This window comes from Balaenoptera acutorostrata, chromosome 6, assembly GCF_949987535.1.
Source record: "Balaenoptera acutorostrata chromosome 6, mBalAcu1.1, whole genome shotgun sequence".
NCBI classification, from domain to species: domain Eukaryota; kingdom Metazoa; phylum Chordata; class Mammalia; order Artiodactyla; family Balaenopteridae; genus Balaenoptera; species Balaenoptera acutorostrata.
The window spans coordinates 31,871,546-31,897,291 of NC_080069.1; the positions used below are offsets into that span (position 1 = coordinate 31,871,546).

General features: G+C 51.6%; 1 protein-coding gene across 3 annotated transcripts; it reads left to right on the top strand.

Moving 5' to 3' along the window:
- Positions 1-772: 772 nt before the first annotated feature.
- SUSD3 (sushi domain containing 3) lies at positions 773-19,714 on the top strand. Of its 3 annotated transcripts, none has more exons than XM_007182369.2 (5): positions 773-883; positions 12,791-12,979; positions 14,557-14,704; positions 15,372-15,524; positions 19,096-19,714. In XM_007182369.2, exons 1-5 carry the CDS (start codon positions 796-798, stop codon positions 19,289-19,291), a joined length of 774 nt encoding a protein of 257 aa, XP_007182431.1. In that variant the 5' UTR covers positions 773-795; the 3' UTR covers positions 19,292-19,714. The 3 variants fall into 3 exon arrangements, with proteins under 3 accessions (XP_007182431.1, XP_028022370.1, XP_007182432.1); XM_007182370.3 differs by lacking the exon at positions 773-883 and adding an exon at positions 988-1,129; XM_028166569.2 differs by lacking the exon at positions 15,372-15,524.
- Positions 19,715-25,746: the final 6,032 nt, after the last annotated feature.

Genomic DNA, 25,746 nt, shown 5'->3' on the forward strand with positions numbered 1-25,746 from the left:
CACTAGGTAGTGGAGATCAAGACAGATCCAGGGATCCACCATTGGCCTAGATAGTGTAGACCAAGATAGACATAAGGATCCATCATTAGACTAGGATTGCAAACGAAGACAGACCCAGGAATCCTCCACTTACTTTCCCTCAGCTCTACCGGGCTGGTCACCTGATCAGGAGCTACCCTGAGATGCCCTGGCGGGGGGAGGGGGGGTGCGGGGGGGGGGTTGGTGGGGGAGGGGGTCGTCTATTGAGTCTGTTGTGTTAGAGCTCCCTCAGTGTTTGCCTGGGCCTGGGCGGGGTGCTGCGCCTGGGCTGGGCGGGGTCCTAGGGAGAGGAAGGGGCGGGCCGCAGCTCTGAGCCTAGCCAGGGGCCCCTTCAGAGGGAGCTGGGTAGGAGGAGCAAGGATACGGCAGGGTCCCCGAGTGTGTGAGCCCAGGGCCAGACCCTGGAGGTCTGAATCCTGCCCCCCACGACTCGGGGGTCCCTCACTGAGGACGTACAATATCGACACCCACCACAGAGGGCCTGACCCACAGTGACACAGATGGGGTTCACATGTGCTACTCACCGAAAACACCTGGTCTGTGGGGGGCCCTGGTGGTCGGAGGCGCAGGGGCAGAGGTCAACACCTGCGCAAAGCCCTGGAGCGAGACTTCCCGCTCTGCTGGCTTCGCCCCCTCGGGGATTTGGGTTCCTGCGGGGTCGGCCCCGCCCTCAACCCTGGATGGGCGTGACCGGGCGGCCCAGCCCCCGCTGGCCCCTGCGCGGTAGTCTGGCCGAACGCCGCGGAGCGCGCAGGGATGCGCGAGGAGGCCACGACCCTCAGCCGCAGGGCGAGGCCCGGGGGCCGCACGGGGGACGCCACGCCCGCCCCGGGGAACTGCACAGGTGAGGGCCGAGGCCGCAGACCTCGAGCGGGGCTCTGCGCCCATTTCTCAGACGGGGAAGCTGAGGCGCGGGGTGCACAGCCCTGCGCGGGGGCGGTGGGTGCCGCACTGCCGCGGTGAGACGCACAGTCGGAGGACAAACCTCCCCGACGCTCTCCGTCCGCCCAGGAGGCGCCCCAGCGGAGCCGAAGCCCAGTGGCAAGCGGCCAGAAACCAGGCGGCGGCGTCCAGCTGCCCGCCAACCCAGGTGCGCGCCTTTTCCCAGCGGGGGCCGCCTCAGTGCGGGGGATGTCGGTGTGACGGACGTGGGAAAATCGAAACTGGCCTCATCTAAGGGAGGTGTTCTGGGTCCTCAGCTAGCTCCCCAGCCGCACTTCACAGGCGGGGAAACTGAACCTGGGAGAGGGGAGTGACTGCTCAAGGTCCCGCTGCAGCCGAGCCTGGGGTGAGGCTCCGGGGTCTCCGGAAGGAGGAGTGGGCTGGCTGTTATCTTAAATGTTTGATTTCGAGATTGTTCTGTAGGGGGTTCACCTTCCTGCCTTGCGCGGATAGGGGTATTGCAGCTGAAGCCCCGGATTCGAATGTCGGCCTTGCTCCATGAATGCGTCTAAAATCTAACCCTTTTAGAAACAACGATAAAGCCGGACCTTGAGCCCCAGATGTTCCTGGAGGCTCACTTTAGGGCACACTGCCCGCTCCCCCTTAAGCCTGAGGGTCTCTGCACACCTGTGCCCCAGGCCAGGCGCTGAATTGCACAAGTGGAAGCTGGGCCTGACAGAGCAGGCTGGCACAGGTCTCACACACACACACACACACACACACACACCCGGGATGCAGCCAGTCATGCTTAAAACAGTGACACCTGCCACCTTGGGGGGAATGCTGGCTTCCTCTCAGATGGGGAAACAGGCCCAGGGAAGTAAGTCACAAAGCAGAGGCATGTGGCTTGGTGGTGTGGAAGCTAAGACCTGATACTGCCCCTGGTGTGGTGGGGTCGGTTTATTTTCTTTGACTCCCTCGGGCAGCCTGATGCCCAGTCCTGAATTTGGTGTTTTGCCCCTGTGTGTGAAGAGGACAATGTGTGTGCAAGTTGTGCAGCACTGCCTGGGGAGGTGAGTGTCCACTGTGAGGTGGAGGGACTTGCCCAAGGTCAGCCAAGGACAGGGAAGGGGAGGCCCTGACTATATATAAAAGGCTGTTTGCAGAGGACTCTCCTGGGGGAAAGAGGGTCTCAGAATCCAGTTCCTGCCCTCTGGCCTGCCAGGCCTGGCCCCAGCCCTACTTCTGACCGGCTGCTGCTCAGCCTCCTCCCAGATGTGAGCCCTGTGGGTCCCAGCCTGTGAGTCCTTCCCAGGAATTTAGGGTTGGATCCCCACACACACAACAACCTGCGGTGTGTCTCTTTATCTCTGTGCCTCAGTTTCTCCATGTGCTAAGTGGTGGGCCCTGTATACCTGCCCCAGGCTTGTGGACAGGCCAGGGGAAGCCAGGGAGGGCCCAGTGCACCCATCCTTGCATGGTTCTGCTCCAGGGTAATGCTGTTGTCCTGACTCATCCACTCCTCTGCCCCATGGCCCCAGTCTCTTGGGCTCTGAAATGGACACCCACCTCTCCTTGTGGGGCAGTGAAGTGATGGGTGTGGGGGTCTTTAGACACAGTTTGGCACACTGTGTAAAACACAGCAATGGGATGGGTGTTTTTCCTGCAATCTGTAAAATGGGCACATTATTCTGCTTTTCCTAGAGGAGGTATGAGAGTCCAGACACAGAGTCCTAGGATTCTCCCCTCATCTCCCATGCACGACGACCGGGGAGAGGCAGGTGGGGGAAGGCCGGCTCAGAGCAAGGCCTTAAATCTTTATGGCCTTGCTCTGAATGGCTGACTGGGAGGCCACACTCCCACTGCTCTTAGGCCCCTGGCCTGTCCCTGGCCCTGTTCCCAGGGCAGCTCCAGCACTCCCTGATGGAGGAGATTGTCCAGGAACACGGCCCTGCCAGAGGAAGACCAGTGGCCAGAGGTGACCCTCCCCCATACCCCTGAAAGGGGACAGCAGGAGGACTGCTGGGTGGGTGAGGATGTGCTCTGTGGACATCCTCTTCGCTTCACTCCTGCAGCCCAGCCACTGGGCCAGCCCTGGGCCCGTTTCATGGAGGAGACCAAAGCCCAGAGGGAGTAGGTGGGAATCTAAATGTGGCCTATGTGCCCCTAAGGCCCAGCTCTGGCCTCCCACCATGGTACAGGCAGAGCTGCTGGATGAACGAGGTTCCCTGGAGCCTCGATGTTCTCCCCTGAGAGATTTGGGGGTGGGGGGGGGGAAGTGCGCTCTTCCTGGTTTGGAATTTACCTGGTTATGTTCTGGAGGAGAATATATATTCTGGGTGTGTGAGCTGACCTGCTATCAGGGAAGTGCCTGGGAGACCGGGGTCTGGACCATAGCCAAGGGCCAGGCTTGCAGTAGCTCTGAACCCTGCACCTGCCTCAGGACACACGACCAGGGCATGGGCCTTCTGCATGTGGCTGTCCCCACTGCTGGGGTCTTGGGGGGTCCCACTCTCCATAGAGTACCTCTGTACACGTCAATCTTTAATTTCTCTTTGAGAAATTCCTCCTGAGGGTTCCTCTTTCCACTTGGGGAAACTGAGACTCAGAAGCGACTTTCCAGTCCCACAGGGACCCAGGCCCATAGTGGGCTGGTCCAGTGGCCTGCTTCCCCCCATCTCCCCACTGTACCTATTGTCCACAGTCACAGCCAGCATAAAAGGTAACTTATTTACCTGGTCTCAGCGGGTGAGGTCAGGGTTTGGGGGCCGTGTCGGCTCCAGAAAGGAGGATGGGAGGGATGGTCCTGTGGTCCAAGGTTCCAGATAAAAGATTAACAAGCAAGGATTGTTCTCACCCCCACTGGCCAGGCAGGCTGGGGGAGGCATGGGCTGGGAGGACAGGCTGTCTAGGTCAGGCCATGCACCCCCTGTGTGTTAGGGGGTGGGAGAGAGCATTGCCTGGGGCTGGGGAGTGAGCTGGGAGTGTCGGGCGAACACCTGATGGGCAGGTCTGCCTCTCTACTGTCCAGTGAGTCTATAGGGTTTGCTTTTGGTTTGTATCTTGCTTGCATCAAATCCATTCCCTTTGTTTTTTCTGTTGTTTTTCCTCTCCTTTGAGATTTATTTGTACATAGTAAAAAAGATAGGGTCATGCAGGGTGCAGAGAAAAAATTGCACCAAAGGTTGAGAGGTGCAGGGGTCCAGCCAAAGGAAGGCTGGGGAAGTGTAGCATCCAGTGTCTGAGGGGGGCCGCAAGTGGACAGGGCCAGGCAACAGGGCTGGAAGGAAAGGATAGCTGGGGGGTGTTCCCCTTTGGGGACCAGTCCTAGGAAGGGTATACAGGGGTAACTGGGTGTCTGTGAGGGTTTTCAGCAGGGGATGGAGGAGGTGGGATTTGCCTCTTAGACACCAAGTGTGGGGAGGGACTGTTGGGGGCCCAGCTAGGGGATCCAGGGGTCTCCAGGCTGTGGAGGGTGCAGTGAGGAGTGTGAGCAGAGGCTGGGTTTGCAGTGGTTAGCGGATGTGGTCTCTGGAGCCAGCTGGTGGTTTCATGGAATATCCTTAGAAGATGGGTAAACTGAAGCCCTTGTAGTCCCTTGATGCTGTGCCACCTTCCTGCCCCACCTGGGCTACGTGTCACAAGTCCTGTAGAAAGGTCTGGTGGGAGCCCTGCCAGTGTACACCTGGGGCCTTCAAAAGTCTCTGGGCCTCAGTTTCCTCATCTGGAAAATGGGCCCAGCCCAAAGTGTTTGCTGACCTTCCAGGCCCAGAGAAAGGATGCAGGCCATCCTGTCGGAGTCTGGCGGGTGGCGGGTAGGGGTGGCAGGTGCAGGTATCCTGGGTGCTGTGGACTTGGGGTGGGGGGTAGGATGAGGTATTGAGCCTCCTCCTAGGGGACGTTCCTGAGCTCCCGGGCACAGGTTTAAGGTCTCCACCAGGTGCTCCCACTCCTGTCACCCCGGAGGGCAGGTCACCCTATTTTGCAGGTTGGGAAAATGAGTCTGAGCAAGGCAAAGACCAGGTCCAGGACCTGAGACTAGAGGTGGTGGAGCAGAGTCAGACTTGGTGGAGAGGGGCTGGGTGGGGTTTGGGTTCCTAGCAGACCAGGCCCACTTGGCTTCTTTGCCTTCTCCTCTGAGCCTGGTTGGGCTCTTGGATTACTGGGGGTTAAGCTCCCTGCCTCCCAGGTAGGGGAAGGTCACTGCAAGGAGGGGGCGGGCCATGGGCAAGGCTCATCCTCCCTCTACCTTCTTTACCAGAGTTATTTCCTCTGACCTTTCATTTTCATTTTTAAAAGACGAGCCGTTCAAACAATACACTTATGCTAGGAGCAGGGGCTCCCTGCCTCTGATGGGCATGAGACCCCTGTATTGGCTGGCTGGAAATGCAGAGTACGAGGCCTGGGGAGAGAGGCCATGACTGCATTTAAAGCCCTCCATTCCGAGTCTCTCAGAGGCCCCTCCTGCCCCCAGCCACGCAGCGTGCATAGTTATGGGGCAGCGGCATTTTCGTTGGGCCTGTGCTTCAAATTTTCTTGTACCTTTCCCTTAAGTCTTCAGTTTGATGCACACCATGCAGGCATCAATCTGCAGGTCAGGCCTGTTTCCTTTCTGTGGCGTCACCTCTCACCCTCCCACCTTGATGAGGCTCCAGGAGACAGGACAGGCTCTGGGCCTCTTGGGGTGAGGGGTTCGTTCTGTCTTTTAAGATGTGTGACCCCCTTGGGTGGTGAAATAGCCTGCAGTGCGGTGTCACGATGGGCACCCTTAACCATAGCGGAACCCAGCAGCAGCACAGGATGTGGCTGTTGACAGGCGAGCCCTTTCCCTACGACATTGGTGGTTTCCTTGCTGGGGCTGGAGCTGGAGCTGCACGTCATCTCAGTCAGCCCCTGTCCTGCCCTCTGCAGCATTTACAGGTGGGTCAGAGGACCCGATTGGTGACCTGGTCACCCAACTGGTTAAGTGTGGTTTACACCCAGACACGTTTGGCTGCAGAACCAGCCTGCTGCCTCTGTTTCTGGAGCTTTTTCTCCTGTCTGTGACTCTCCATGCCAGGGCCATTAGGTAATGCAGGGTCTGGGCTGTGCTCTGGTTAGGGAGCTGGACAGCCACCCCTCATGGCTTGGCAGGCCAGCTGGGGCATATCAGGCAGTCAGCAGTGATGCTTGAGGCGTTCCCCCCATGTTTAAAATTTTTTCAAACATACCACAGAGTTGAAAGAATTTATAACTACACCCCCCCCAGCTCTATCCTACCCATAACTTTTCAGTAGGCCTGCTTCATCATATCTCTTGCCATCGCTTTGTCCCTCCCTCAAGGCATCTTACTTTTTTGATAAAGTCCTAGTTGCATCTTTAAAAGATGAATACAGGGACTTCCCTGGTGGCGCAGTGGTTGAGAATCCGCCTGCCAATGCAGGGGACACGGGTTCGAGCCCTGGTCTGGGAAGATCCCACATGCCGTGGAGCAACTAGGCCACAACTACTGAGCCTGCGCTCTAGAGCCCGTGAGCCACAACTACTGAGCCCACGTGCCGCAACTACGGAAGCCCACGCGCCTACAGCCCGTGCTCCACAACGAGAGAAGCCACTGCAATGAGAAGCCCACGCATTGCAACGAAGAGTAGCTCCCGCTCTCCGCAACTAGAGAAAGCCCACGTGCTGCAACAAACACCCAACACAGCCAAAAATAAATAAATAAAATAAATAATTTTTTTTAAAAAAAGATGAATACAAGTTTATCCCTTCCTTCTTTCATTCGCCAGGCGCTGGTGCAGGTGCTGGGCAGACAAGTGTCCACAAAGCTCTCACCCTTGCTGATCCCCCCACAGGGGCCCTGCTTCTCTGAGGGCCATATGGGGCTCGGGAGAAAGAAGGTGCTCTGCCACGGAAGAATAGAGAAGTGGCAGCTCTAAATTGGGGACTGGGAAGTGTTGGTTGCCCGGTGACCCTGGGGAAGGGGCCACGTGGCTGGCCCGTGGCTGCCCTGCTGTGTCTACCCAGTTCCAAAACCCCAGTCCACTTCCCTGGCTGGAAGAACAGCACATGTCCAAGTCCACGGATCCTGAAAAAGAAAAGAGGTTCTTCCTGGGGGAGTGTTGATCACAGCTTTCAACTGTTAGTTTGTTCATTCATTCATTCATGCATTCATTCATTCCTGCTTTGGCACCTGTGGAAACAAAGCGTGGTGATTAATTAAGGGCCTATACTCTAGAATCAAAGTTGGCATCCCTCTGTACTACTGAGTACTGGAGGACCTGAGGCCAGTGAGGGTAATCAGGAAATGTCCGATTGGAGGCTCAGGGTGGGTGCTGTGTCCTCCTTGCCCTACCTCCCTGGGGCTCCCAGCTCAGGCTCCCCACCCCTTCCTGCCTGCAAGCAACTGCCTGTCCTCTGCTACAGGGCAGGACAGCCTCTCAGGTCCTCCCTGCTGTGCCCTCTGCCCCAGGGGTTATGCGCCCCTTCCCCCACACCCTCACCAACCTGGTGGGCTGGTCTTTTTGATCTTGACCAAGCTAAGAAGCCAAAAATAATAACTTAGGTTTCAAATGTGCATTTCTTTAATTGAAATAAATATTTCCCCTGAATTTTTCTAACAGCTTTACTGAGGTATATAATTCATGTGCCATACGATTCACACATTTAAATTGTACCTTTAAAGTGTACAACGTGATGGCGTTTAGTATATTCACAGATATGTGCAACCATCACCACACTCAATTTTAGGACATTTTCATCACCCCAAAAGGAAGCCCTGCATCCCTTAGACCCTTAGAGGTCACCTCCCAACTCCCCCTCTCCCTGGCCCCAGACAACCACTGATCTGCTTTCTGTCTCTATGGATTTGCCTATTGTAGACATTTCATATGAATGGAATCATACAATATGTGTGTTTTTGGTAACTGGCTTCATTCACTGAGCATAATAGTGTTTTGAAGGTTCATCCATGTAGCATGTCAGTTCTTCACTCCTTTTTATTTCCAGAAATATTCCATTGTATGGGTGGACCATATCTTATTTATCCATTTATCAGTTGATGGACATTTAGGTGGATTCTACTTTTTGGCTATTATGAATTATGCTGCTGTGAACATTTGTGTACAAGTTTTCATGTAGATGTGTTTTCCTTTCCCTTGGGTATATTGCTAGGAGGGGCATTGCTGCATCATTTGGAAATACTCTGCGAAACTGTTGGAGAAACTGCAAAGCGGCTGCCCCGTTTACATTCCCAGCTGCAGTGTGTGAGGGCTCCAGTTTCTCCACATTCCTGGTACACCAGTTATCATCTGTTTTTTTTTTTTTTTTCATGTGTCTTTTTCATGGTGGATGTGAAAAAGTACCTCCCTGTGGATTTAATTTGCATTTCCCTGAAGCTAATGGCGTTGAGCATCTTTTCATGTGCTTATTGGTGGCCATTGGTATATCTTTAGAGAAATGTCTGTTCATATCTTTTGCCCATTTATAAATTGGGTTGTCTTTTTATAATTCAGTATAATAATTTATACATTCTACAGTCCCTTATCAGATAGGTGATTTGTAGATATTTTCTCCCACTCTGTAGGTTGTCTTTTCACTTTCTTGATAGTATCCTTTGAAGCACAAATTTTTTCATTTTAATGGAGTCCAGTTTATCTATTTCTTTTGTTGTTTGTCTTTTGGTATCATTGAGAAACCATTGCCTAATCCAAGGTCAGGAAGATTTACCTCTCTGTTTTCTTCTAAGAGTTTTTTTATAGTTTTATCTGTTATATTGAGGTCTTTGAGTCATTTTAAGTTAATTTTTGTATATGATGTAAGGAGAGCTCCAACTTTCTTCTTTTGCATGTAAGTATTGTTTTCCTGGCACCAATTGTTGAAAAACTATTCTCTTCCCATTCAATTGTCTTGGCACCCTTGTTGAAAATCAGTTGATTGTAAATATGAGTTTATTTCTGGAGTCTAAAGCCTTGCATTGGCCTATATGTCTCTCTTTATGCCAGTGCCGCTCTGTGGTCATCACTGTAGCTTTGTGGTAAAATTTGAAATAAGGAAGTACGAGTCCTCCAACTTTGTTCTTCTTTTTCAAGATTGTTGTTTGGGCTATTCTAGTTCTTTTTGTATTTCCTTATGAACTGTAGGATCAGCTTGTAAATTTCTTCAAAGGTAGCAGCTGGGATCTGATAGGGGTCATGTTGAATCTGTAGATGAGCAGAGGAGCGTTGCCATCTTAAACCATGTTAAGTCTTCTGACCCATGAGTATGTGATGTACTTCCATTTATTTAGGTCTTCTTTAATTTCTCTCAACAATGATTTGTAGTTTTCAGAGTTTAAGTTTTGAACTTCTTTTGTTAAATTTATTCCTAAGTAATTTATTCTTTTTGATGCTCTTGTAAATGGAATTGTTTTATTAATTGCATTTTTAGTTTGCTCATTGCCACTGTACTGAAATACAATGGATTTTTGTGTGTTGATCTTGTATCCTGCAAACTCGCTGCACTCATTTATTAGTTCCTGTAGATTTTTAGCAGATTCCTAGGGATTTTCTCGATACAGGATCATGTCATTTAATGGAGAAGTTTTGCTGCTTCCTTTCTGATGTGGATGCTGTTTAATTTTCTTAATTAATTGCTCTGCCCCCTGGTTTGGGGCTATTTCCATATTTTTCTTTTCTAACTTAACCATTTTTTCTGTTGTAATTTTTGTCATGTCTTATGTAAGTGCTGTTTATGTAGGAAAGATGCTCTGTTACATGTATGTTGCAAATACCCACACTCCCTTGTTCTGCTATTAATTAGGAATATTAAGCTCTGCGTCAGTCCTGTCTGTGGGTGCCCTCTCTATCTGTGGGTGTTGAGCAGGTCAGCCACCACTCCAGGCTTGGTTGCTCATGTTAAAATGACGATAATAACAATTCCCTCCCTGCTGTCCTCTGCAGATGATTGAGTGCTGCGTGAGGTCAGGAATTGGGGTCCTTCTTGACCAGATGTTTCTATCGGACCTGCATTGCCATTGTTAGTGTGACACTAATGATGGACATCTGCAGACAGGGAAGCCCAAATCCTCCCAGATGTGCAGTTTACATGGCAGCCATGGCCCAGCACACTTCCACCCCTACCACCCTCAGCGTGTCATCCAGCCTTGCTCTGCTTCAGTTTCCCCATCTGTAAGATGGAGATGGATGGTCTTCCTCATACGGCTGAAATACAGTGAAGTATCCATTAGGTGCCCAGTGTTGTTTGTGCTGTTCGAATGTCAGCCCCCCGCTCCCTGCTAGGTACACAAACCACAAGGACCCCCCCAGGCTCACACTCCTCCCCCCAGCATTTCAGCCTGGTGAGGCCCCCCCCAGGTTCTTGGTAGGACAGAGCTAGGGGGAGCTTGGCCAGTCTCAGCCAAACGCTGTCCCTCAGTGTCACTGCCCACAGCGAGGGTCAAGGAGCCTTGGCCTCCTGGAGGGCAGAATGCAAGACTGAGGCTGAAGCCTGGCTCTGCCACTGCCCTGTTAACACCCTCACCCTAAGTGGGGTAGGGCCAATGGGGCCATGCAAGGGGTGACTTGACCTCATTGAGCCTCAGTTTCCCCTCTGGACAGGGCTGGTTGTGCACAGACATGTGAAGCACTATCACGGGGTGTGTGAATGCATGTGTGTGGCCCTCCTGAGTGACAGCTACTGCCCTTGGGCAGTTCCGGGTGTCCTCTGTCCCCACAGCCTATGTGAACTGGGGTACCATGCATTCCACAGTGGATCCCCCTCATGGGTGCTTCCAGGTGGATGTGGATTTTGGAGGACTCTCCAGCCCACTACAGATGTTCTGGGTATATATTTTGAAAACAGAGCCCACAAAGTTTGCTGGTGAATTGGTTGTGGATTGAGAAAAAGAGTCCAGGTAGGTTCCAAGTTTTGGGGCTGGAGCAAGTAAAGGATGGAGGGCATAGTGGCTAACATCAAAGTTAGAATGGGGCAGGCCAAGTGATGAGCAGGTGGGCCAGTGCAGGAGCTTGGCTGGATGTGGCAGGCCGAGTGGGCTTTAGGACATCTGTTCCTGGTGCCCAGGGGACAGTCCTAGCTGGAGGTATCCCGTGGAGGACAGGGGAAGGGTTGTCTTGGGTTGGTGTGGAATAATGTGGTCCTCAGCCTGGGCAGTGCCAGCCTCTGTCTGAATCCCCACCACTGCTCCCACCTAGGCCTTGGATGTGTGGAGGGAGTTGGACACAGACGCTGCCTCTGGTCAGTGTTGCCTCAGCCACAGGCCGGACAATCAGCTCAACCAGTCTCCCTTTTGCCTGAGACTAACTGCTTTATACACTAGTAGTATACAGTGCTCAAAATCTGAAAGTTCCAGAAAAGCAGAAGGAAAAGCCTCTTGCACTCAGGCACCAGGAGGTGTGCTCCAGAACATGCGTAGCAGCTTCATTCCGTATTCATGAACACCGGAAACAACTCACACGCCCATCAGCAGGAACAGGGAAGCAAACAAGGGCATCCATACAACGGGACTCTGCTCCACCATAAATACGGACAGCTGCCAACACACACAGCACGGCACCTCTCCCATCAGTGTGCTAAGCAAGGGAAGCCAGACACAAGGGACACGTGATGTATCTGTCACACGTGTGTGTTGAGAAGGTAGGCCCAGAGCCTCCTTGTGTGGTTCCACATCTCTGCCCTACAACATAGGAGCTGTGTGACTTCAGCTGTGTGACTGAAATGATTAAACCACACTGTACCTCAGTTTGCTTTCCTGTCAAGTGGGGAGGTATTTTGTGGATTGATGAGTTAATGCACGTAGAGCGTTTGGAACAGTGTCCAGCACAGTAAATTCTATGTGCCAGCTGTTGTCATTGTTACAATTTTATAAAAATGCTTGTGATTGCCACTTTCTCCAGAGTGCCTCTCTGTGTCCTTATATAAGGACATCATTGTAACACTTTAGGATGGCATTGCTGGCATTCATGTCAGATGTACTTTGATTAACTGTACTGATCCCCACAGCTGGAGATGTGGGTGTAGACACACATCCTGGTATAGAAATCCTGGCAGCAGATACATAACTACTTCCTTTGGGTAAATTCTCAGATGTGTACACAACATAAAGCTCTTAATACACTTTACCAGACTCTGTCCAGAAAGGTTTGGATCTGTGCCCCCACCGGCAAGTCTGAGGGGAGTGGCTCCCAGGCCCTTGCTAACTTCACACATGGTTTTTTTTTTTTTTCCTTTTTGCCAAGTGGAGGAATGAAAGATTAGCTCTCATTTGAAATAGTGTTTCTTCAGTTACTATGAGGGCAAGCATTTTCTCATGTCTGTTGGCTACTTGTATCTCGTGATTTGCTTGTTCACACACCAGTCCATTCTGCTTTACTTGGATGTTCAGCTTTTATTGACGTGTAAGATCTCTTTATAAATTAAGGGTGTTGAACCTTTGTGCTATGTTTTCCAAATACCTTTTCCTAATTTTTTCATCTGAGTTTGTTTGTTTTTCAGTTATTAGGGAGTAACAAAAGTTTTTGTTTTTTACTTTTAATGAAATCACATCTGTTGATCTCTCTCCGTCCTTTTTTTCCCCCTTGATTCTGCCTTTTGAGCTACACTTGGGTAATAATTGTCCTTTTGCTTTTATTGTCTTTAGATGTGTGTTTCTTTTATCAACACCATGGTCTTCAGAGCATCTAGATTTCACTTAATGTAGGGATTAGCTCCACTTTTGTTCCCAAGCCACTAGTCACACGGACGCCACTTCCAATTGTCTGGGTGGCTGTGTGACCTTCTCCAGAGCATCGTGTGGTCATTGGGTCAGTGACGCCTGTCCCAGGTGAGGGCTCCTGCGAAGCCCCTGCCCTCCAGGGTGAGGTCCTCACTCTGTCTCTCCTCTCTTCTCTCCTAGGCATGTGTGTGCAAGTGCAGCCACCCCTGCAGGGCACCTTCCAAGTACTTCGTGGGGACGGCACTTCTGTGGGGACTGTCATCGTGTTCCACTGCCCCTCGGGCCACCAGATGGTGGGGTCTGGCCTCCTCACCTGTGTCTGGAAGGGGAACATTGCTGAGTGGTCTTCAGAGACCCCCATGTGCAAGAGTGAGCCCCATTCCCTGTGAGCTGCACCCAGCTCAGCAGCGACCCCTGGTGGGGGGTTGCTGATTTTGTCACATGGATGGTGTGGGTGTCCACAGAGAAAGTTCCATGGGCGTCTGTGTAGGGTCCTGTTCCCAGTGCTGGTGGTCCCTTGGGGCTCCATGTCAGAGGTGTAGACTCAAGTCCTAGCAGCTTCTCCAAATTCTAGCTCTGCCACTGACTTGGCCTGTCATCTCCAAGAGGTTACTTGTGCTGTCTGAGCTAGTACTTCATCTGTTAAGCAGAAAACTATGTTCTTTCATACACACATGCAGCAAACATTAATAGGATGTTTCATGTGCCAAGAATTCTAGAACTGGGGAATAGGATTTCTTGGCCATGGGGCCCCAATCTGGGGGAGGAGATGGTTTTCTAGTTGTATTTGTTATACAGGGTGTTAAAGGATAATACACAGAACAGCATTTTCCAAAGTGAGGATACATATATTGTGTTAATGTGTATTGTACATTGAAAAGGGCTTTATAGTCAATATAATTTGGAAAAGCCTAGGTTAATAGGCTGCAGGACTTCTCAGAGCCTTTGAAATACTCATGTGGTGGTTGAATCTCTGAGAAGGAGAGTATCTGTTAGGATTAGACTCCAAGAGATAGAAAACCCAAGATAATGGGGGTTACCAAAATAATGGGGGCTATGAGAGCTTTTTCTTGCCCATGGGCCTCAAGATGGGCAGTCCTAGGCTTGTACAGCACCCCATGGTGGGGACTCAGGTCCTTTCCACGTTATGGATCTGTTAGGCATGACCTCAACTGCATGATCCAGGCAGTTGTTACAGGATTAGTTGCATGGCAAGGAAGGCTCTTAGAAGTTGTCCCACACCCCTCCCCCCTGTTCACCACTGGCCAGAATATGGTCATGTGACCACATGTAGCTGCAAGGGAAGCTGTGAGATGTAGTCTTCAGTCTGGACGGCCAGTGTCCAGCTAGGGCGGGGGGACTAGGGACTGGGGAGCGTAATCAGTGTCCACTACAGGGGAGAGTATGCGGTGTTGTTCAAATTAGGATCCTGGGCCTTGATTCCCAGGAACATCATTTAGAACCTGATAGAAGTAATTCTTGGCACATAGCTAGTTCTTGGTCACACAGCTGATAATGTGCCAAAGGCCCTTTGACCCCAAACACTGGCATTTTTCTTGCTTTTGCACCTTCCTGGAAAGTGACCAGAGAAAGCACATAGGCCCCCATAGGGTTTTGCCCACTTGAGGCATTGTGAAAATAGACTGTGTGTTGTCTGCTGTCCTCTGGTCTCAGGGGCCCAGTCTGCAGTGGGTGGGAGCCAAAGGGACTATCACTGAACTCCCTGTCAGAGCTTCCCCCAGTGTGCCACCAAAAACTCCTACACACCCTCCAAAACCCTGCTCAAACACCCCCTTCTTGGGGGGCAATCTTGCCTGATAGCCCCACTCCCTACAACAATTTGCACAGACCTTCACCTCAGCTGCCAGCGCCTCCCTGCCTCCCCCATGGAACGGGGCTCCCTGAGGGCAGGCTGGGCCCAAGAGCTGGTCTTGTCTCACTCGCAGCTGTGCCTCCCTATGAAACCTTTGGCTTCAAGGTGGCCGTGATCTCCTCCATCGTCAGCTGTGCCATCATCATGCTCATGTCCATGGCCTTCCTCACCTGCTGCCTCATGAAGTGTGTGAAGAGGAGTGAGCAGCGGCGATCCAACAGGTACAGTGACCTGGCACTGCCGCGGGGCACCTGCGAGTCACTCCGAGACTCCTGGGTGTGTCAGGGAGCGGGGCTGCTGGGATCTTGGCATCTTGCTGTTCACAGAGCATTGAGGCCGTGGAGGGCACGTGGCTCGCTCTCTTGGTCTTCCATTAAGACAGGTGACAGGTACACAGGGAATTGTCTCATTCTGCAGACTGTGCACACACGCAGTATATGCTCTGCTCTGTGTGGACGTGAAGGGCTGACTACACGACGGTTAACTAGGGCCTGCAGGTGGAGTCTGGCCCACCTCTACTTTTCTTCACGGAAACCTATCCTTTTTTTCTTTTTGCTATTTTTAAAATTGTGGTAAAATATTTACAGTATAAAAGTTACCATTTTAACCATCTTTAAGTGCACAATTCAGAATCATCAGTTACATTCACAGTGTTGTACCACCATCAGCTTGATTCATCTCAAGAACTTTCCACTGCCTGTCTTTGTAAGTATAGTTTTCCTGACATTTACTCATCATCCATGACTGCTTTCTACCTACAGCAGCAGAGCTGAGTAATTGCTCAGGAACTGTAGGGCCCTAAAATACTCACTATCGGCCTTGCAGAGGCTTGCAGGCGGGGTCCTGGACACACATGCACCTGAATGTCCTGCCCCCATCTCTCTCCAGGGCAGCCCAGCTGTGGTTCCAGCTGAGAGGCGAGGACTTAGAGACGGAACAGGCCGCCTCCCTCGGCCTCAAGGGCCTCAACAACAAGCGCAACATCAGTGGCGAGGCCAGGATCCAGCCCATCCAGGCTCACGACAACCACAGCTTCACCACGTGGGCATGGGCAGAGCAACGGGGCGGTGGGGCAGTGGTGAGGGCAGGGGGGCCCCAGCATGCTGCGAGCCCAGGCTCACCAGGGCCTCAACTCCCATCCCTAAGACAGGGGCTGATGGTCCTTCTAGTATCCGTGTCAGACCCTGCACCCTAGTGCCTAAAGCTGCGCTCCACCCCGTGTCTTTATCTTGTCACCCCTTGTCTAGAGAAGGAGGCTTCTGGACACGAGTATTACCCTTCACCAGGACCCATGGTGCCCTGTCAGCTTGCTCTCTCCTCCCATCTCCCTCCCTGCTCTTCTGTCTCTCAGTTTCTATCTCTTCTTGTCTCTCTTTAGAAACACACACACACACTTTTTATGAACCAATACAAGGACATTTCTTACATACTTTTTTTTGACTCAAGGAGTCTAATCTTGGCTGAACACGGACTGCAGATAGAACATCTCCCAGGGTTGTTACTAGCTTTGAGTGAGCACCCTCTGACCCCAGGATCACAGGGCTGTCCGGTTTCTGGGCTCCTTAAATGGGGCAGGATATTTGTCTTTGGCAGCATTGCCTTTTGCGGACTCTAGGCCAGTGGCCTCCTACAGACACCGTGCTCTGGACTGTCTTGACGTTCCCTCATGACTGCACTCGGGCAGCGTTTCTCATGTGGGTGCCCCACGGGCGGTGCTGGTGTGAATCACAGATATGGGTCAGGCTGTCCCCCTGCAGGCACGAGGACTGGGCGCTCTTGGCTGAAATGAGTCCGCTGTCAAGTGATGAAGAAGGGACTCTGCTAAGGGTCACTCTGCTGCCCCCATGATGTCTGACCTGTGTCCTTAGCATCCAGGGATGCTCCAGCCAGAATCGGTTTTGGCCCTGGGGGTTACAGAATAATGATTTTAGTTCTGTTGCGATTCTGTTATTCCCTCTATGAGGAATGAAAATGAGTTCTGTTTTTTCCTTCCTTTCCTTCTCATTTTGTTTTGTTGTTTTTGTATCACTCTGAACTCATAGGTATTCTTTTCTCAAACTTTATTATGGGGAAATTTCACGAATACACAGAAGCAGAGAGAATAGTGTAACGGGTCTCTTGTCCCCGTCTGCTATCCTCAGGGATCACCGTCCCCCTGCATCATCTGGACCCATGCTTCCTACGGGCTCCAATTCTTTCTTGGTTGGAGCCCTGTTGTGCTGCGTCCTGATCGTGCCTTTTATTCTCCAAGTGCCTCCTCTCTGCACAGATGTTCTGGCCCATTTAGTGCTTTCTCTGCCCTGCCCTGGCGTCGCAGAGGCAGTCTGCTCATTTCCTCAGCCTGTCCCCACAGGAACCTCCCAGGGAACCAAGTGCTTGCCCCCAGCCTGACACCTTGCTGTGTGACAACTGCTCATGCCTCGTTTTCCTCCCTTGTACAGTGAGGATTATGGCAGGGCTCACCTCCTGGCCCTGTTGAGGTGATATAAGTCAATGGCCTTGACTGGGCCCAGAGTACAGATTCAGTGAGTGCCAGCCGTTGTTGTTGATTCTGCTCTTGATCCTGGTGTGCACGTGAGGAAACTGAGGTGCTGGAGGTGGTGGCCTGTGCAGGCGTGGCGAAGGTCTGTCTGGTCCCATGTCCACACTCAACGCACCAGGCCTGGCTGACTCCTGGAGTGGCGAGGCCTGTGGGAAGGACTGGTTTCCTACCTCCTTCCCTTGAGCTTTTGATACACATTAGGCCTACGTCATGATGGCCATGGCAGAAATGCCGCCTTGCACCCTTTCCACCTGACTTGGCATGTCATTGTGTTGCCATGGTGGTCTGAGGCCCCTGGAGCTATGCTCCAGATACTTCAACTGCTGTGCTCAGGTTTGGGTAAATGCTTGTGCTTAGAGCTGTTTTTCTTTTTTGAGATGACATTTTGGGGCAATCCTAGGAACAGACTGTTTAGGCCAAGTAGTCCGAATATTTTTATTACCAAATTCTTTCTCCAGGAACCTGGCACTAGTTGAGCCATTTTTACACCTGTACTGTCACTGAGTGTTAACGATTTGTTTTCCATCACTTACTTAGCAGGGGTGAGTTACATAGGTGGTTTTCATCAGCATTTCCTTAACATTGAGAAAGAGTGTTTTCTCTATACCTTTGCTTAGCAGTTGCATTGCTGGTTTTAGTCACTTTCACTTTGCTCTGCTGAATTGCCTGCTGATGTTTCTTCTCATAAATACTGGAAGCTCTGTGTACATTATGGAAGAGACCTTACCTGTCAGTTGGCTGCAAGCACTTTCCTTTTTGTTTCAGTTATGTTGGGGTTGTCTTGCTCGTGCACATCCTTTCCATATAGTCATGTTTCCTTGGCAGGTTTCGAATTTTCTCCATTGCCCCCCGCCCTGTGGCACCCTCTCCCCATTATAGACCTGTGACACACTGTACTGTGTCTCAACTGGGAAACCCCGGTGGAACAGGGGAAGGAGTTGCTGCCTCTCCGGGTGTGCCATCCTAGGCAAGGCCCAGGTACCCCGGCTCTCCCACTGATTGGTGGGGCAATCGTCTTTAGTAAGGTGAGGTTTGCCCCTTGACCTTACTTTTATTTTATAAACGCTTCCCAGCACTCACATTATGCCAGGCACTGTTCTTAGCTTTTCCAAATATTACCTGTTCTAACCATAGGAGTGGGCACTATTTTTATCCCATTTTAAGAAACTTGTCTAGAATCACATAACTCCTAAGCATGAAGCCAGGTTTGACCTCAGGCTGTGTGGCTCCAAAGTCCGTGGACTGGCTCACCAAGCTGACTTTCCTCTCCGCTAATTAATTGAATCATTCACGGATTCATTGAACCAACAGATAATTTAATTCCTACTACTGCCTAGAGCTTTTCTGAGAACTAGGTGTGGGTGAAAACATAGATCTGGGAAAGCTTCCTGGAAGAAGTGATGCCTGAGGTGAACAGATTAGGAGAGCCTATACTGGGTGGGGGGGGGGGGGGAAGGAGAGAGACAGCATCTTAAAGGGAGGAAGCAGCCAGGCAGCCTCAGGAAGCAAAGTCCGGTGTAAGCGGGAGATGGGAGCAGGGCCAGGTGGACAAGGATGGGGCCAGGGTTTGCTCAGCCTGGAGAATGGGTGGGTTTGTGGCTTGGGGGCTAGGGGAGGCCCCTAGGGAACTGAAGATATGGAAGGTGGGAGATCTGGTCCCAGACTCAGAGGAGAGCCTGGCAATTGCGAGGGTGTCCTCCAGAATGTTCCTGGGGCCCCAGTGTCCCTTCTCTGCCTAGGGCATCCTGGTGCACATAGTTTATACACACTCTGAATAAGCTCCCTTCCTCTACAAAGCCCCAGGAAGCCCCTTCCCACCCTTGGAAGGTGGGTGTGATGCTCCTTGAGTCATCCCCCTTGTATGAGTGAGGGGCCTGAGGCCCAGGGAGGGGCACCGATGGAGGGGCCTCGTTGGGTGCAAGGCAAAAAGAAATGGGGGCCCTCACCTAGGGGCAGCAGTCTATCCCAGGCCTGCTGAAGACCAGGGCCTGGGTACCCAGCATGGTGGCAGAGTTGGGGTTAAATGGGGCCCCCGCTCTGCCCCCAGGCTCACACCTCCTCTTCCTGCAGAGACCTTGGCGAGGGGACCAGAGAGCTGGCCAGCATGGCCCGAGGCATTGACAAGGACCCCTGGACCCCCAGTGGCCCCACCAGCTCATCCCGTGGCCAGGTGATGGTGCATACAGCGAACCCAGGGCAGATGCTGCCTGCCTCCAGGCCAACTGCGGGAATGCTCAGACAGCCTGCAGCCTATGTCCCGGGGTGACTAAGGCGGAGGCCAGAGCCCACAATGGGAGGGCCAGGCTGACCCCACCAGCCGGTCACTGCATCTCAACATGTGTCCAGCTCAAGATTGGTCAGTGAAATCAGCTTCCGGGTTTAGGGATCCCTCGGGGCACTGAGCTGGGGACCCTATTTGGGGGGTGTTCTGTCCCAGGGGACCCCAGTAGTGTAGTGGTTTTTATAGACAGCCTTCCTTGAAACCACCGCTGAGGTTCACAGAACCAGCTGCAGCCTGCCTCTAGTCAGGCTCCTTTGAAGAGACTGGGGGACATTTTAAGCACGTCTAGTTTTGCATAGCAGAATGGGAAGATGGCAGCAGGTTCCTCAACAATTACAGCTGGCTGCCTTGTATCTATAAGCAGGGACCCAGCTGGGGTGCTGCATCTATTATCTGTAAAGTTGTGGTAAGGGGTATGAAATAAACAATTCTTTGAAAAACAACAAAGGTAAAAATCACTGTCTCAATTTTCAATCCCTGCATAACAAAAACCTCAAGTGTAGTAGCACAAAACTATAGTTCCTTCTTATTATAGCTCGGGGTTCCAGGTTTGCCGGGCTCTACTGGGCAGTGCTCACTGGGGCCTCTCCCATGTGGTTGTGGGCAGCTGGTGGCACGCACTGGGTCATATCAAAGGCTGGCTGGGTTGCTCACAGGTGTCAGCAGAGACCTCATGGGGTGGTGGCCGCCTCAAGTGGTCTGGGCCTCCTCACATCATGGCATTCCACAGTGAGAGTCCTGAGTGCAAATCTTACCTGTCAGGGCCTCAGAAGTCACCCTGGGTCACTACTGCTGCATTCCATTGAACGAGGGGAGGCAGCTGGACTCCACTCCTCTCCTGGGCCAGTTGAAATCTGACTTCCAGCCTTCTGAGATTTGGGGTGTGATCTCTCTTGCCATTGAGGAACCTCATTGATGTTTGCCCTCTGAACTTTCCTGCTTCCTGGAGGCCCTGCAGCCACGTTGGGCCCATGAGGAGTGGAGCCTGACAAAGAAGAGCTGGTGGTCCTCAAGGAGCCTGTGCTACCCTGAAGCCACGTTTGTCATGGTTTCCATCACTAACAAATACATCTTGATACAGGCTACACAGGGCAGTCCATCTGTCCTCTGATTCACTTGGGAAGCCCCCAGCAGGGGGCACTTGGGTGGTTTCACATTTTCAGCTGCCACATTGGTGCCAACATCCTTTCTGTTCTGGGATACTTTTCCATCAGGTGGGTTCCTGAGTGGAACTGTGAGGCCAGAGGGAGTGTGTGGTGCTCCAGTGGTGGGGAGGTCACGTGTGGGGACACTGGGTGGGTAAGCTCAGACCCAGCCCTCAACCAGACAGTGCAGCATTCACGCTGTGGGGTCCCTGGTAGACTCAGGCCCTCTCCAGCTTTTCTGGGAGGGGCAAGCAGTGGCCCTCAACTATATGCCTGCAAGGGGCCTGTGGGCTCAACTTTATGGGGCCAGGCAGGGGTGGAAGGTCCACCCCCCGCCCCCGATCCTGCAGGGTGTGATGTCGATGCGTGTGGATACTGTCAGAAACCGCTAGGCTCCTTACGGGGCTTCAGCAACACTGGGCAAGGCTCTGAGTTCCTGTCATAAGTGCTAACTCCACCAGGCCCTCTCCATGCCCTTATCAGAATGAGGTGATGGGAGGCTTGCCATCAGGGTTTGGGGGTGCCTTCAACAGGAGGTGGGTGTTTTGTCCCAGGTACCTGACCTTGGGCTACTGGAGCAGAGGACAGGAGGATTGGGGTGAAGTGGTGCAAAGAGGATGGCCCCATCCTGCTCCAGCTCCCAATAGCTGAGAGTTACAGGGATAGGCGTCCAGATGGCCACAAGGTGCTACAGGGGCAGGAAGGAAGGGACATGGTGCCCAGCTGGAAAGGGTGCAGGCTGGACATCAGAGCCATTGCTCAGGAGAGCTGTGGGGCATGAGGCCTCTGTGGTGCAGCATGCTGGGCCCTGACCCCATCTACCATGGCCAGGAGTCTCAGCTGGATTGGGAGACATGCCTGCCAAGGAGCAGGAAGAGAGCTACGTTCTCTCACAGGCATTTTAGAGCAGAGGGACTTCACTCAGCACCAGAGGAGAAGGGGGAGGGGGAGCCAGCCCCAAATCTCCCCTAAAACCAATTCCAGCTTGTACTAGGAAGAGAGAGGAGTGAACACATTTTCTTGCTGTTTCTCGAAATGCCAAGCTTGCCCCCACCGATGGGCCTTAGCACCTGCTGTGCCCCCTCCCTTGCAGGCCACATGGCTCACTCCCACACTTGCCTTCTTAGCTCAAGAAACATTAACCACTGTTATATCTTTCAGGATAGGCGAGACTGTGCTGCTGAAACAAACAACTCCTGTCTCAGTCAGCTCAGGCAGCTGTAACAAATACCACAGGCTGGGCAATGTAAACAATAGAGATTTATATCACACAGTTCTGGAGGCTGGAAGTCCTAGATCAAAGTGCTGACTGATTTGTTTTCTGGTGAGGGCTCTCTTACTGGCTTGCAGATGGCCACCTTCTTGCTATGTCCTCACGTGGTCTTGGAGCGTGTACAGAGAGAGGAAGAGGGAAAGAGTGCTCTCTGGTGTCTCTTCTTTGGAGGACACTAATCCTATGGAATCAGAACCCCACCCTTAGGACCTCATTTCACTCTAACTACCTCCTTAAATGCCCATCTCTGAATATAGCCACACTGGAAGTTAGGGCTTCTTCAATATATGGATTGGGGGGAACACTCAGTCCATAACAACCCCCTAAGTCTCAGGGGCTCAAACAACGTCATTTATTCCTTGTTCACATTGCGTGTCCAGTTCAATCAGCAGGGGCTCTGCTCAGTGGAGTCGTAGGGCCTCACCTGGTGGAGCAGCCCCTTTCCAACTTGCACCTCCACAGTCTCCAGGAAGGGGAAGGGATGCTGGAGCCTCTTCGACCAGCAATGCAATCCTCTGGCCTGGAGGGGACACACCTCACTTCTGTGCAAGACACAGCAACCAGACTGACCTCAGGGGCCAGGAGAGTGACTCTCCTGGGTGTGCAGAAGGAGAGGGAACAGGTAGGTGAGAACAACACCAGGACTACCATATCATCCTGCATCAGCTCTTTCACATACAGTGCTGGCGAGTCCCATGGTTTTCAATGGCTATTACAGCTAATTTATCAGAGAAATACCAGTCAGACCTAAATACTGGAACAGCGCCATTCTTGTCCCCAGAAGTAGCTGTGCAGAATCAGGCTAAGATGTCACAAGGGAGACTTCATTACCCAGCAGTTGGGGCACAGCATTTGGGAAAAAATTGTACCTCATGTGTCATTTCCTCAACAATTTGGTTACCTATGTGTCCCATTTATCCACTGCTGGATAGTGAGTCATCCCAACACTCAGTGGCTTTAAACCGTGGCCACCATGTTGTCATCTCTCCTGGTTCTGTGGGTTCTTGCTGGCATGCCTCCCCCACAGCTGCAGTTAGCAGAGTCCAGGGCTGGAATCTTCTAGAGGCGACCACTCACACAGCTAATAGTTGAAACTAGTTGTCTGGGACCTCAGCTGGGGCTCTAGGTGGAAACACCACATGTAGCCTGAGTTTTCTTCAGGCGTGGTGGCTGGGATTCAAGGGTAAGCATCCCAGAAACAGGAAGTAGGGGCTGTTGGTTTCCTATGGCCTGGGCCCAGACTATTGCCATGCAGTCCAAGATTTAGATATGCTCACACTTCTTGAACTCAGTGTGCCAGAGAAGAACTCTCCATTCTACCTCTCTCCCTCGCCTTCCCCAGGCCCAAAACCCCAGCCCCACTTTCTCTCAGACCCCATAACCAATCCTGCAGCAGTCCTTTTGGTTCAGCCTCAAAATTCAACCAGAACACACCCCATCTCCTACCTGCACAACCACCACTCTGGTTCCAGCCGCCTCCTCCTCTCACCTGGACCATTACAGTAGCCTCCTCCTGGTTGCCCCTTGGTCTCCCTTCCTCCATTCAAGCCCCAACCTCCTGGCCCCAGAGTCAGTTCCCATACAGCTACCAGAGGGTTACTTTTATTTTTTTTAATTGTGGTAAAAAATACATAACATAAAATTTACTATCTTAACCGTTTTTAAGTGTAAAGTTCAGTGGCATTTAAGCACATTCACGTTGTTGTGCTACTATCACCACCATCCATACCCAGAACTTTTTCATCTTCCCAAACAGAAACTCTGTTCCCATTAAACACTAACTCCTCCACCCCTCCCTCAACCCCTGGCACCCCCCGTTTGACTACTCTAGGGGCGCCATATAAGTGGAATCACACATTATTTGTCCTTTTGTGACTAGCTTATTTTGAGGTAGGAGGTAGACAGCCCCTGGGCTGAGCAGCTGGGGTTTGTCAAGTGGAGTAAATTGGAGCTTTGTTTTCCTTGACACTCCAAGGACAAAGTTAATGGCAGGAGCTGGGCTCTGCTGAGCAAAGAGATAAGATAACCACATCTATCACTCCTGAGGGCAAGGAAACCTCCCCAACTGCACTTGCACAGGAAGGCTCCTTGGGGGTTAAAAAGGGAGGGGGCGTTATCCAATAATAGGTGCTATCAAACCTCCCTTTAGCCTTTGCGCTGGAATCCATCTTGGCAAAAAGATGTGCATGCATATCGGGAAGGGCCCTAAGACAGGTCAGATGTGGTAAAAGAAGCGAGATAATTGGCCAGAGGAGAACAAAGACCCAGAAGAACTGCCCCCATATAAATGATTTAACCACCTCTTTACTTTGCTCCTCCTCATTAGGGGGGATGCCCACCCCCTTTCTCTCCAGGTGTGTATTTCTGCTTTGCTTCTGTCTAAATAAACTGCTTCTCTGTGTCTATCCCACATGTTGTGCTGTGTCTCTAATCATAAACTTTGTACCTGTTTTTGCAGTTTTTGCCTCCTTGAAACATTCTTGCTTTCAAACAGGGGCAAGAGCCAGGGCAACTTTGCTTCTAGCCTCTAGCCCCTGGTGGACTGGTGGCTAGGATTCTTGTTTTCATCCAGGCTACTCAGGTTCAATTCCTGGGCAGGGAAATAAGATCCTGTTTCAAGACCACTCACTGCTGTCTCTCTGAGAACAATTTCACTCAGTCTTTTGTGTTCTGAGTGAAACCAAGAAGTACCCTGTGGGGCTCCTGGGTACAGAAGCCTTTTTGTCCCCCATTTCTTGTAGGCAAGACCCCAGCCTCCATTACCTTTCCTGAGTTCCAAAGGGCAGATTCAAACAGTTGCTAATCAAAGAAGGAGCAGCCAAGAAACCACCTGAGGCAAGATTAGACCAGAGAAGCCCATGAAGATTAAGGAGAGCTACCACCTGAGATGAGATTAAGGTAGTGCAAGCCCTGCACACACCCAAATCTTGTCCAGCAACCCCACCCTTGAACTATTGCTATAAAACCCTTCATCAAATCCTCCCAGGTTGGGACACATAGTTTTTTGAGGCGGGAGCCCCTTTGTCCCCCTTTGCCTGGCAAAGCAATAAAGTTATTCTTTTCCATTTCACCCAAAACTCTGTCTCCGAGATTCGATTCAGCACTGGTGCAGAGAGGCCAAGCTTTCGGCATCATGAGCATCCAATTTCCAACGTGGTAGGAGGTTTCCCCACACATCCAACAAGCAATTCTCCAGACACTGAAACAAGAGGGAAGGGGGCAGGGCACAACCTTTGAAAGAATGACATGGCTCGAGGACATGACATAAACTGAATAGAACCAAATGGGTCCAAGATGGTGAATAAGTCGACTTCCACTAGACCTTGAGCCTCAGTATATGCTCACCATAACACATCAGCAAGCTAAATAACACATCCACAGGTGCCATGACAGTTCCAAGATCGACCATAAGGATCAAAAAGTGGGCAGTGGCCCAATTCCTGGAAATCCCTGCCCCTTCCTGAAATAGCTGGAATACTCCTCCCACTCATTAGCCTATGAAATTACCCACCCCTATAAAAACTGACAACCCCATACCCTGGTGCCTTTCTCACCTTCTGAGATGGCCCACACTCTGTGGAGTATGTTTCTCTCTAAATAAATCTACTTCTTACCTAACACTTTGTCTCTCACTGAATTTTTTCTGCGATGAGACATCAAGAACCTGAGCTTCATTAAGTCCTGAAACCAGGTGTGTGATCTTGGTTGGAAGACCGAGGGTTTTGGCCAGGTTCGACTCCCAGCCACATGGGTTCAAGTCCCAATCTGAGGTGCACGGTTTCAACACCAGCTGGGTTTTCTACAATTCAACTCAATTCTGACATTATCTACCCAGAGATAGCATCAGATTCCACAGGTTCAGGGCTGTACCACAAGACTGCCCCCCCACTTAAGATGCCAGTCACAAATCCTGGCTGTCACCTGTGCTTCTGACCAACTGGCTATAGTTCAGAGGTTCCAATGACCTCCTCCTTGGGTTCACTTAATTTGCTAGAGTAACAGAACTCAGAGAAACATTTTAC

Bases quoted from the DNA above. Each gene is read 5' to 3' on its own strand.
- SUSD3 (XM_007182369.2), top strand. From the start codon at position 796: ATGCGCGAGGAGGCCACGACCCTCAGCCGCAGGGCGAGGCCCGGGGGC. The intron at 884-12,790 runs GTGAGGGCCGAG...CTTCTCTCCTAG, and splicing joins CGCCCCGGGGAACTGCACAG to GCATGTGTGTGCAAGTGCAG. The intron at 15,525-19,095 runs GTGGGCATGGGC...CTCTTCCTGCAG, and splicing joins GACAACCACAGCTTCACCAC to AGACCTTGGCGAGGGGACCA.